The following is a 13,995-nucleotide window of genomic DNA, read 5'->3' on the forward strand; positions in this document are numbered from 1 at the left end:
TGGATTAGCAGAAAACACAAAATCAGGTCCAGAATAACCAGACCAATGAGAAACCACCTTAAGAGAAGTAACATGTGCATGTTGAGCCGAAGGCTACAACTAAAAACATTTACCAATTCTGCAAAAGGGTCCTTCCCAGCCTGGGCTACAGCAGCACTTGCCAGTTGGAGTGCAGTGTCCATTCTTGCAGTATCTGGAACAAGCTGTCATCAGGAGCTCTGGTGGCTCCACCTGGCGCTGGCACTCTTTGGGTGAAAGGGGCCTGTAGTAGGAAGAAGGACAAGAACAAGACAGTAGGAGTAAGGAGAGTCCATATGGTCCATCAGTTTAGTAATACAACAGTAGAATTAGTCACTAAATTAGTGATTTTTTCTTTATACCAGCTGTAGTAAAAGTTACAGACATGACTCCTTTAATCCATAAAGCAGCAGTGTTGTATATATTTATTTTAACTTTATTTTTAACTTTTCCTGTTCAACAGCTGAGCAAACAGATGAGAGCTGAAGGCCTCTTGTCTTGGACGTATTATACTGTTACAACAAGGGTTATGGATCTTCTGACATACGAGGTGCATATTTGTATAAACCCCTTTTGTAATTTAGACTAAACTTTATTTATACAGATTTTATTTGTATCAGTTTTTTGGTGGACCAGACAGAAAAGAACACGAGGGAAGAAGAGATAGGGATGTTAGAGAGGAAGTAGGGGGGATAAGGGCACAAAAGACAGGGAGAAAAGAAGAGGTGTTAAGGAAATAGGAGGATGGTTATTGGGTGGGTGGGGGGTGGGTCAAAGCAGTCCACACACACACTCACAAGTTACAAAAATACCTGTTGGCTCCAAAACATGTCAACATGTACACAATACAACTAGAGCAGCAGTGGGCAACCTTTTTGACTTAGGGGTCACATGGGGTTCTAAAATTTGATAGAAGGAGCAGATGCTTGGAGTGAGAAAAAAATAACATGGAATCTGGATGAAAACATTTGGATTGAAAATTATATTTGAAAACAGAGTTTTTAGTTTAAAACTTTTGTTCTCATTTTAGAGCGGATAGCTCCAACAGCTTGATGTACCTCATGTAAAACTTATAGAAATGCTGCATTCATGTGGCGTTTGAATGATGGGAAGAATGAAAAACAGCAAATCTTCCAACACCACAAGGATGTTAGTGCAAGGGTCCCCAAACTTTTTCTTTTAAGGGCCACAATAAGTCTTTTTCTTTAAAACTTTAAACTTCTTTCGCCTTTCTTTTGTTGTGAAGCCCTTTGGTACCCTTAGGGAGTGGTAAAGTGCTATTTGAATAATATTTTATTTATTCATGATCCATTTAATGAAATAATATTTATGAAATTAAAAAATGACCAAATAAGTGAAACAAGTGATATGTAATTTCGAAAGACCAAAAAGTCTGGAAAAACTATACTGATATATAAAAAAAATATATATATATATATATATATATATATATATATAAAAAGTCTGTTTTCTCCCATCGTAGTCCTGTTGAGACTTTGAGGGCTGCAGCTCCTCACACGTCTCACAGTTTGCACTATACTTCCAGTATAAAACTGACTACTCATCCAGTAATAATGAAAAAAAGCAAATTTCTGTCTTCTGCTGCAGCTAAGCATATACCTGCGTTACCTTTTCCCCAGTACAGAGTTTCCTTGTTTATTGCAGGAGGTATGTTCTAAAAACAACCAGTGATCAGTGAAATCTGCAAAGTAAAACTCCTCACTACACTACAAACCACTTTTCTCAGACATGCATTTTCACCCTTTTCTCTTGTTTCCATTCAAACTTTTCGTAGAAATTAGGTCCAGGACATTAGAATGAAAACAAAGATCTGATCGTGATCACAGATTTATGTAGATCTGAAAAGCTCTGCGTTTCTGTACAGGAGACATGGCACGGAGGAGATTGATTGACAAGATCTTCAGCCAATCAGGACACAGAACAGGGTGCGCTGTTTGAAAAAGAAACAAAAAAGCAGCATAATCGTTCTAAAAGAATGAGCGAAAACACGAAAGATGAGATGCAACACAGAACAGTAGGAACGCCTTCTGTTCTGTTTGACAGGGATTTTAGAGGGTTTCAGATCGGGGCAGAGACTGCAGAAGGTTGGATTAAAATGTCACGTTCTATGAGGGTCTCGATCTTGTGGCCAGATTAAAATAAAATCATGCAACTCTGATATTGTTCAGTGGGCCGGACCAAACATGGAGGCGGGCCACATCCGGCCCACGGGCTGTAGTTTGCCCACTCCTGAACTAGAGTTTGCATGCACAAAAAGATGCATACAAACCAACACATGTAAAGCATTTCATTCAATCACACAAACTATTTGTGCAAAGGTTAGCTGACACATGTGCTCGCGTGAGTGTTTATGTTCTGCTGAGGTGGATGATGGAATGTAAAAAAAAAAAAAAAAAAAAAAAAAAAAAGAGGGAAAGTGCTCGGTCATCCCCACACCAAGAGCCCCAACGAAGCACCAGTGGTAGCCAAGACCCCCCACAAACACCCGCACAGTATAGCAGACAGAGGAAATCCGCCCGCAGAGCAATCATATCCACCACCCACTCTGGGGCCAGAAGGGACCGCCACAGGGGCCCCGAACGCCAGAGAGGCACAGAAGCACAGCCAGAAGAATTGCCCGGGGGCCCAGAGCGGGGACCCACCAAGGGGAAAACACCCCCAGCCCCAGGAGTGTTATATTTATTTGTTTGGTTACTGAAAAGAAACTTTTGATTTATTTTATTAATGATTACCCAACCAACTGTGCAGCTGCAATACACACAGGGGCTTTCACTTTTTGAGTCTCACAGATATAAACATGATTTGGAAAATTCCCACAGACACAAACATGAACATCTTCACACCATATGCATCAAGTCTGAACCCAAAAAAACATATTGTGATCATTCCATAGAAGCACAAACATCCAGACACGCACACCAGCAACTTAACTAAAAATGAATTATTAAATATCACGCTCTAAAAAAATGTGGAAATAATACAGCGCATGTATAATCAAGTTCAAATGGGAATTGTTTGCTTGTGCCAGTTTTTCAAAGACACATCCTAGATACATTCCCATGTGAACCCTATATGCACTTGTGAGACAGGACAGATATCATTTGGTTGTTCTGTGGTAGAAAAAAACCTTCGGCTCTGTTAGACAATGAGAAAATGTGCACAGATGCAGACAAACAGGCAGAGTAACTGGAATTCTGTTCCGAGCTGCTGGTAGAGCTGAGAAGCATTAGCAGTGAGGTCAGTGTGCGTGTTTGTGTATGTGTGTCATGTTTAGGCCACAACATAGCAGTCCTCATCGATCATAGCCAACAACAAAACAGTCATTTAACAGTAGGAGCCAAAACTCGATGGCTCTGAAAACAAGTGTGGCACATCATTTTTTTCTCCTAACACCCAAATTAGTTGCTTCTTTCATTGGCCAATTTTTTTTCCTGCTATCATTTACAGATCTTGTGTTTTTATTGTTTAAAACAACAAAACAAAGAGAAAACAAAAACACTGAAGCTCTTTTTCTTTGTCAATTCAATTCCAAATATTTCTTTGGATTCATAAATAATGTCGAGTTGTTGTTAAAAACGTCTCTTTGGCTGCTACAGTGATAGATTCATTGGTCTGGCAGATTTTTCTACATTTTTCTAAATATTTCAAGTTTTGACAAATTTTTTTCAGAGGGGAGGTTTCTTCAGAGATTTTGAAAAAGACATTTTTTAATTTTTCAAATCTTCTCAGAGACAGCACTGGGTTGTTCTTTGGCTGTTTTTTTTAAATGCAATATTCACAAAAAAGGCTTAAAGTCACAATCCAAGTATATTTCTATCTATTGTAAAAGCATTCCCAGTTGTCTTTCAAGCATGATTGTGTAATTTTGAGCAAAAACCTGTCGTTTTAAGACATATTTTCTGCAGTGCAACAGGAGCTTATTCGAAATTTGCTTTGGAGTTGTGGGCGGGACTGTTGGCGCAAAGTAAGCTACTGTTATTTTGTCAACAACTTTAAAGGCAACATGCTTTATTTAGATTATGTCTAGTGGCAGCAAGCCTCCCCTACACCTACCTAGTTAAAAAACAAACAAATAATAATGCACCTGACTGGCTGTCAATTCTCCCACATCACCAAGTTAAGACAGCCACCAGTTTGAGCAATATTACCATAGAACATCCAACATTTACATTTAGATAGTAAATTCCTTGATATTACCGTGTTATTCAGAATATTATTCATACATTCAACTAAGTATGCATAAAAAAAGGGAAAGGAAAAATCGTATAGAAGTCACACTTTTAGGAGAATTTATTTAACAAAATACGGAAACAAGATCGGGCACCCACTCTTGAAAGGCAAGTCATAATAATGGAAAATATAGCAATAATAGACTAAATATATGCACACTTCACTACCAGAACACATTGATATTTATTTAGCTTCCTGAAATATAGAAGGAATCTAGTATATTAGTACAACACATAAGCAATTATTCAGATAACCATAACATGCCAACAAGCCAACTAAACTATTTATATCAGTTCAAATCACTAAATCTGTTTAATTCTTTATCATCCGTGTTGCTTTAAAACAATGTAACCAAGCATGGCGTAAGACTGCGTCGCTGTCAGTAGCTGCTATACATACACCTACAGCGCCCTCTATAGGTCATTTCCGTTTATAAAAAAAACAAACGCATAAGTCGCACTTGATTATAACTAACACCCCCTGCCAAACTATGCAAAAAACGTATACTTAAACTGAAAAATACGGTATGCGTTTGCTTTAGAGAAAGCATTGATTACTCTTCTCTACTCGATATTTTTATTTCCTATGTGACCAAATAGAGGTTATTCATTTGATCATATTTACTTAGGAATACAAATAATGCATTTATATAAATGGTACATTTTTTCCAACTTTCATTTTTTAAACGTGCTCCTTTAAAAAAACAAAACACTTCTACTGTTGTGGTAGATGCAGTAAAGAAAAACATCCAATTCGTGTCTCTTAAAGCGGTTACAATTTTGGAGGATAGAAGGTAGGTTGATTCCCATGATCCTTTCAGCACCCAACTCCAGACCTCAACCCTGCTGGCTTTTGTTGTTGCAGGCTGCGTGCAGTTAGAAAAAAGGGAACTAAAGAAGGAAGAAAAGAGATAGAGAAGGAAAGAGAAAGAGGGAGAGAGAGAAAGAGTCCCTGGAGAATTGGGGCGGTCTATGGCTAACACTGTTAATAGCAGGCAGGGGTCAGCAACACAACTAAACAGTCTGTACGACTGCCAGGGTGACTGTGAAAACAACACCTGCTGGTAGCACCACTTGACAAAGGCAGCTGGGTCAACAGCCACTGTGGGAATTTATCAACTTTAGAAGGGGTGGTGTGTGAGAGAAGGAGGGAAAGAGAGCCGGCAATAGTGCTCTGACATGAGTTAAGTACAACAACAGAGATAGATAATGAGAACGACAAAAGTTAAATGGTGGCATTAAAATAAAAATAGAGTCTATGGGTTTAGAAATGGCTGCATAGCTGAATAGACAAAGACTGCAGGTTAGGATGAACAATCTACACCCATTTGCTTTTCTTGTTCATTAATACATCCTAACAAAGACTTAACAGTGCTCTTCCTTTAATTTGTTTGTGATGTGTTTGGCTATTATCTCCATCCTGTACATGTCCATTAAGTATATTACCTAAAAAGTTGGCAAGACAAACACCTCAACAATTACATAATTAAACATGGCTGTGTGGTCTCTTTTACTGTTCTTTTACTGAACATATTATTTATTGTTATGGTGTGTGACATTTATTATGTATTGCGGAGGCTAGGACTTTTCATCCAAAGTAAAAAGGACATTTATATGCAGGATAAACATATACATATAGTACAGACCAAAAGTTTGGACACACCTACTCATTCAAAGAGTTTTCTTTATTTTCATGACTATGGAAATTGTAGATTCACACTGAAGGCATCAAAACTGTGAGTTAACACATGTGGAATTATGTACATAACAAAAAAGTGTGAAAAACTGAACATATGTCATATTGTAGGTTCTTCAAAGTAGCCACCTTTTGATTTCATTACTGCTTTGCACACTCTTGGCATTCTCTTGATGAGCTTGAAGAGGTAGTCACCTGAAATGGTCTTCCAACAGTCTTGAAGGAGTTCCCAGGGATGCTTAGGACTTGTCGGCCCTTTTGCCTTCACTCTGCGGTCCAGCTCACCCCAAACCATCTCGATTGGGTTCAGGTCCAGTGACTGTGGAGGCCAGGTCATCTGGCACAGCCCCCCCCATCACTCTCATTCTTGGTTAAAATATCCCTTACACAGCCTGGAGGTGTATTTGGGGTCATTGTCTTGTTGAAAAATGAATGATGGTCCAACTAAACACAAACCGGATGGAATAGTACGCCGCTGGAAGATGCTGTGGTAGCCATGCTGGTTCAGTATGCCTTCAATTTTGAATAAATCCCCAACAGTGTCACCAGCAAAACACCTCCACACCATCACAACTCCGCCTCCATGCTTCACGGTGGGAACCAGGCATATAGAGTCCATCCGTTCACCTCTTCTGTGTCCCACAAAGACACGTTGGTTGGAACCAGAATTCTCAATTTGGACTCATCAGACCAAAGCACAGATTTCCACTGGTCTTATGTCCATTCCTTGTGTTTTTTAGCCCAAACAAGTCTGTTCTGCTTGTTGTCTTTCTTAAGCAGTGGTTTCCTAGCAGATATTCTACCATGAAAGCCTGATTCACACAGTCTCCTTTGAACAGTTGTTGTAGAGACGTGTCTGCTGCTAGAACTCTGTGTGCCATTGACCTGCTCTCTAATCTGAGCTGCTGTTAACCTGCCATTTCTGAGCATGGTGACTCAGATGAATTTATCCTCTGCAACAGAAGTGACTCTTGGTCTTCCTTTCCTGGGGCGGTCCGCATGTGAGCCAGTTTCTTTGTAGCGCTTGATGGTTTTTGTGACTGCACTTGGGGACACTTTCAAAGTTCTCCCAATTTTTCCGACCGACTGACCTTCATTTCTTAAAGTAATGATGGCCACCCGTTTTTCTATATGTAGCTGCTTTTATCTTGCCATAATACAAATTCTAACAGTCTATTCAGTAGGACTATCAGCTGACTACTACCACTACAACTATCCACCTGACTTCTACACAACACAACTGATGGTCCCAACCCCATTTATAAGGCAAGAAAATTAAACCTGACTGGGCACACCTGTGAAGTGAAAAACATTTCAGGTGACTACCTCTTGAAGGTCATCAAGAAAAAAGGTGGCTACTATGAAAAACCTAGAATATGACATATGTTTTTAGTTGTTTTACACTTTTTTGTTATGTATATAATTCCACATGTGTTAATTCATAGTTTTGATGCCTTAAGTGTGAATCTACAATTTTCATAGTCATGAAAATAAAGACAACTCTTTGAATAAGGTGTGTCCAAACTTTTGGTCTGTTATCTATCTATCTGCATACACACACACACACACACACACACAGGAAGAACAAAATAGAAGTTTTTTTTTGTTATGCAGCATTCTGGGAGCTGATAGAAAAGGTGACCTTTCAGGCTAGACGTTGTAGATATGCAAGAGAACGAACAACCCACTGTTGATAACAGTGCAAACAACACGTGAAGACACGTGTCTCTAATAATATCCACAGTAAGACCTCAGCGGCCAACGCAGTTTATAAAGGAAGTCTAAAGACTTCATTTGACATTATCTACATTTTTTTGAACTGTGCTCAGTATAGTTTAATCTGTCTTACTTAAAGATTAAATGAACCAAACTCACTCTAAATTTGTTTTGAAAAGTTGTAATTAAACCCAACCTTTTCTGACTGAATGAAACCTAACTTGATCTTTTTTAGTTAAAGGGCCTATACCATGCTATTCTTAGGCCTTTTATAGTAAACAATGCACATGTTTGTGATACTGTATTACCTTTCACTCACAAAATAATGCATTTCTTTATTAAATAATAGTTATTTTTCTGAGCGTTTTTCCAACCTGGAAATAAGACGACTCAATCTCTGAAGCACCGGCTGTCGATCACCGCTAGCCCCATGGAGAAAGTGGGTGTTCGCTTTGGAGTTTCTTTTCGTGAGGAATGAACATTATAATACACTTAAAAGCTCAAAAAATTGATTTTGTATGGTATAGGGCCTTTAAATACTTTAATATTGATGGCTTAGGAGAGGAAACTTAACTCTGTTCCTGTAACTAAGAAGGCAGAAGTTCAAAGTGAAAAGTAAACATACACCTTCAACAGAAGCACAATTCTAATGATCAAGAAGATCCTACAGAAAAAAAGGGACCAATTAATATATGAGGCAAGAAACAAAAAGCTTTTCTCTCCTATCCCAAGCCTGCCAGCCTCTTTTCATTAGAACCTTCAAAAAGCATTTTATATTAGCGCAAACATGTTCAGAAAATTTGTTTTAAGGTAGTACATCATTTTAATGTGGTATCAAATATAAAACCGATCTGTGTTTCAACATCACAAGGACAGTGCACTGTGTTCTGCGTCCTGATTGGCTGCTCATCTTTTCAATTTCTTCTGTGCCGTGAATTCTGTACAGAGAGTGCAGCTTGCCAGAGTTACATAAATCTTCATCGGGATCAGATCCTTGTTTACTGGACTTATTTTCCTAATGTTTGAACTGTGAGACTTTAAACAAAAAAAAAATGTGAAAATGTTCATGCTATCTGACAAACGTGTATAAAGTGTGTAGTTTTTGGGTTTTTCAGCCTTTAACAACTATAACCATACTTAGCGGATTTCACCTATCATGGATTATTTATGGAACGTATCCCGTGCGATAAACGAGGGAACACTGTATCATGTAAATGAAAGAATATACTACTAGACATTGTGTGACACAATGTATGTAGATAATGGTCATTTCCTGGTCACTATGCATAATCAACTGCTGAAACAGAAAAAAAATGTATACCAATGCACAGCTCTAAGTAGACAGAGTAGACATGTACACACTGGGAGATAATCTTTGACAGCGAAAAATGGTTTCTAAACAACAGAAAAGAAACCTAAGGTGGGACAGGCACTGGCGTTTAAATTGCCCGACTCAACAGTCCCAAAAATGGCAACTGGGTGGGTAAAAGTAAAGTTTGAAGACATGGAGGGTACATCAATGGGTATTCCATCTGCCAATCAAAAAAATGATGCCCATTAATATGTAAAAAAAAACAAACCCTTTTATTAAATCAAAATAAGATTTGGAACCAGACTGTAATCACAGGAGTCCCTCATTAATCACTGTAATTACATTCCCATAAAAGCAGCAACAGGGGAAATCTGTGAAGCAGTCAGCTTTTTTTTTTTACAATTACTTCAGATAATTTAAGGTTGTAAAAACCTTCACTAAACACTTCGTACACTTTTTTTTCCGCAGACATGAACATTTTTCCTCGTTTAAACTCTCAAAGTTCAAACCTTCATAGTATTATAAAATGAAAACAAAGATCTGCTGCGATCGAAGATTTGTGTAAATTTGGTGAGAAGAAATAGGAAGGAAGAGATTGATTGACAGTGGTTTATAGCCAAACAGAATGTAGAACACACCTGTGTTATAGCGAGGAGCCACTGCACCTTTATTTTTAGAGTACCGGTACATTTGTACTTTTTTAAAGGGGGAGTTAAAAGGAAATTGCTCCCCTTTTCAGTGGTCTTCTAAGGAATTGCAACATTTGATACTTCCTGGTTTGGGACAAATTTGAGAACAGAAGATGAAGGATTGACTTTGACCTGAACTTTTTAGTTTCGTTTTAGTACATCTGCAAACGTTCACCTCATCAGTGAGGTCAAGATAAAATATTTAAGGAACCAGACTTTGGAGCTGAGACATTCAGTCCCTTCAAGAAAATATTTGCAAAGTTTGTACTATTGAGGTAAGGATGGCATTAACGAATGTGAAGGACATCAATATAACAACTGATGGGTAACCATTCTGTACAGTTCAGCATCAGGCTAAATGTCACCACATTGACAGCTCTTTTTTCCCCCTTTTTCTTCAGGTTTTCACTATTTAAAAACAGGAAATGCAGGAACTCAAATATAAGCATCACGCACACCTTTTCATCGCGTCCACCTTAACTAACACTTTACACATTCCACGTGTTTCAAAGTGCCTGGTGGCCTGTGTATTATTAGTGGGGTACTCCAACTGACAAACAAATACCTAGCAATGAAGTCATCTGGCCAGGACATGTTTACACAAACACTGCTGAACGATTTTTATGGCTGATGTTTTCTTGCGAGCCTTTAACACTCTAACAACTCCCACCCCCCTCAATTTTTCCAAACACAGTTGATCAAAACACGGCACACGATTCTATACTGGACCACAAATACCACTAAAGCAAGCCTCCGTCAGATTAACGTTTAGGATCTAGACGTTCCTGCAGTGTGAAAAAAAAAAATAGGACGAGCCGCCGGACATGATAAGTTACTGAGTTACTACCCCCGCTTCCGCCCTTTTTCACCTATTAACAAAATCCTAATAACGAAGCCAGTGTGTTAGTAGCCAGGACTTCCACACCACAGGGTCCACACAGACTAAACACGTCCAGTTAATGGTGGAAAGAATTATTCTGTTGAAGAAATGCGTCCACCAGCTTTGCCAGAAAACATAAATACAAAGAAAGCCACTAAAACCTATTTAAAACATCTGTGGTGTAATTAATTGAGCTAATGCCTGGGTGGCACTGTAGTCACCAAGGAATAATCATCCGCAAATATGTTTCTGCTGTGATTAGTTTTATATTTTTACCGTTAAAAAACCAAACAAACAAGGAATTATGTTTTTTATGTACATTAATGTGATTGATTCATCTTGGGCCAACACCTTTAGATTTTTTTTTATTCCCATGCACAGAAACTGACAGTAAACTTTACAAAACGATCAAACAGCACAAACTTTAGATTTATTTAAAGACCCATTGAGAAAAAAAAACATGTTATTAATGTTTTTCCACATGTTTTTGTAACCTGTTTCTCACGATGGGGGACATTTTTAAAGAAACTCAAGGTTAAAATTTATTCCACCAATAAAATCCATAGTGTCTGTAGTTACTAACTGACTTCTTGGTTCTTTTGTTATCAGACATGGGTTTTGTCTGATAACAAAAGAACCAAGAAGTCAGTTGCCTCAGAACTGCACAGCTGGATAGCTCCTACATTGCTTGCCCCTTTTGTTGCACCGGTAATGTTAGGTTGAGGTTGCGACGGCTGTAAGATAGCGGATTAGAGTGTAAACAAAGGGATGACGGGAAATGAGGGAAGGCTTATCCATAACATAGAGGCAGATTTCTAATGAACTACTGCCACTCTGCAGAAACTAGAAAATGATTTTGGCTAAAGCTGGCATAATCATAATTTAAAGACAACAGGGAATGATTTTACAATTGATCAAAAGATGATCAGAGTGGGACTTTATCAAAATATTTTACCAAAATAGATTGTTGCTTAAGTATTAGCATGAGCATAAAGACTTATTTTTCCGTTATACAAATGAGAATATATCTTTTTAGTTGGATCTTCAAAAACAGACAAACTTAGAGCAGTTAAAAAACTATTCTTTATTTTAAAATTGCAACTTCATAAATGTTGCTTGGCATTTTTTTTGGCAGAGGTGAAAGGTCACATGACACCATTTCCTTGTCTCAATGATATATGCAAGCCATAAATTAGGAAAGAATTGAAAGGAAAATTAGTTAGGAAGTATATTTGATGTTTAATGAGAAAAGTGTCAGATCATGAATGGTATGGCACAAAATTTTGATTCACCTGGCTATTTTTGCTTTTGAAGAAAAAGTAACTTAATTTGGAAGGATTTTTTGATCTTACCTTTTAGGATCTACTAGCTTGAAGAGCTTTCCACTGTGTGACTGAGCCATGTTTTTACTGCTTGCCAGTATGTAGACTTCACCTGCGAAAGAGAAATGTGAAATCTGCTTTACTATCTTACAATTTATTCATTTTCAGAAGCAAACGATAGAATAAAAGTAACATACTCCTGTGTAATCAGAAAATAAGTGCACCTAGGGCAATGCTGTACATGCCAAGGGACTGTAAGGAAGGGTTTTAACGGGACCATTGGATACTCATGACTGGGAAAGGGGGAGATAATTTAATGAAGAACAAGCCTGCAAGAAAACTCCATAAGGGGACAAATTGTAAACATGTGTCTGTGGGGCCCCTTCTGTGGGACCTACAGTTCTTGCACTTGCTTGCAAATCATGATCAAATGCAGGAATCCTGAAATACCTCATCAAGTAATACAGTGTTTTTCAACCTTTTCTGAGCCACGGCACACTTTAACCTTAAAAAAAATCCCGCGGCACACCAGCATCCAAAAATTAAAAAAAAAACAAAAAACGGAGAAACTCAGTATGTATTGATCTACAGCCCCTCCACAATCTCACATGCATTTTTGAGATAATTGTTGCAGAAAAAGCTGGAAACTGCAGCTGTTTTTTTTCTTCCTAAAAGATGCAATAAAAGTTAAGTTAGAAGATTTAAAAACAGTTTGTGTTCGTTGGTTTCAAGACGTTTAACAACAGATCTCCTTGTGCGCTGTCACTCTCACAACCCAATGCATCATGGGAGATGTAGTGCATAAAACGGCCGGCGGAGATCGCGTCTCTGAGCTTCATTGTTTTGTTCACTTGTTCCACGGTCTGATACCGGATTCTGTGGAAAGCTACACCGATAAAGACGAGATTTAGCAGGTATTTTTGTTAGAACTGAGCGATTTTACGAGCTAAATCGGGACAAGGAAGTGAAGACTTTAACCACTTCTGATTGGTCAGACTGATGACATGTGATTAAGTTCCCTAAGAATGATTGGTGGAGACAGTTAAAGCGACGGGACTTTTCTAAAATACAGCCGGAGCTGCAGCTGAATCGCGGTACGTCATTCTTATCAAAATGTCTTTAATAAAATAAAATAAACGCAAAGAAAAAGTATTTTACGATCTTTTATATTCCTAACTACTCAGTGTTTTATCAGGGGCTGTTTTGATGAACAGAGAGCTGAAATCCCGGAGATGGGAAATGTTTTTATATCAGTTAATGAGGGTGATTTCCCACGGCACACTTGACCATCTCCCACGGCACACTAGTGTGCCGCGGCACACTGGTTGAAAAACACTGAAGTAATAACTCCAAGACCTGGCAATAACTGTGATCAAACATCTCTAATGGCTGTGTGAGTGATCATCTATAATCAGAAACATCAGAGATGACAGTTATTAATTCGGCAAGTGCCTGGTGGACGTTTACCAGGTAAAATATGAGCAAGTATTAGCAAAGGAAGCCAATTGAAGTGGTTCAGTTTTCAGAAAAACATAAATGGTTTGGGGTAATGGATTTTAAATTGTAGTTCATGGGATTATTGTTTTAATCAAAACCTGCAATAACTTATGTGACGAATCTGATAGGTGATTATAAACAAATATAGGGAAGCTGTAGAACAACAAGGGCAGAAAAAAAAAGGGAGAAGTCCTAAAGTTGTGATCTGTACTTTTTTTTTTAATGTCATGGCATCACCTACCTTGCTCATCCTCTCCAAAACCCAATATGTGTCCAACAATAGTGGAGCCGCAGGAGCCTGCTGAGCCAAGACACATAGCCTTTTCCTGCCACTCTTCACCGCTTGCTGAAGTTGAAAATGAAGACTTTTGAAGAATCTGCAAGTTACTGCAAAGAAACATAAGCAGGTCAGTGACAGCCATCCTGCCCTGTGATTCAGTTTCTAGGAAAGCAACAACTAAGAGCAATAAATGTTAAATAAAAAGGTTTTGCTGTCAATATTACGCAATCACACTGTTGTGGAAGAATACGGCTTACTCCTCTTTATAATCTTCTTTGGGCAATTTCTGTTTGTAGACGTGTTTTTACAGCTGTCATGGAGTTTCAATCAGGCTT

The 13,995-nt window shown here is 38.3% G+C and overlaps 1 protein-coding gene across 1 annotated transcript in view; it reads right to left on the reverse strand.

Annotated features, from left to right (window-relative positions):
- The window catches only part of LOC144990443 (hedgehog-interacting protein-like), a 35,294-nt gene that overhangs the window by 2,684 nt on the left and 18,615 nt on the right, over positions 1-13,995 (reverse strand). Inside the window, exons 10-12 of the mRNA XM_078943714.1 lie at positions 13,622-13,767; positions 11,914-11,995; positions 114-262 (exon numbers count right to left, since the gene is read on the reverse strand). Of these exons, the coding sequence (XP_078799840.1) occupies positions 114-262; positions 11,914-11,995; positions 13,622-13,767 (377 nt within the window). The remainder of the gene's footprint in view (positions 1-113; positions 263-11,913; positions 11,996-13,621; positions 13,768-13,995) is intronic.

Source organism: Oryzias latipes (genome assembly GCF_053564925.1).
Source record: "Oryzias latipes strain Hd-rR chromosome 1 unlocalized genomic scaffold, Olatipes_Hd-rR_3.1 chr1_Y".
NCBI lineage: Eukaryota > Metazoa > Chordata > Actinopteri > Beloniformes > Adrianichthyidae > Oryzias > Oryzias latipes.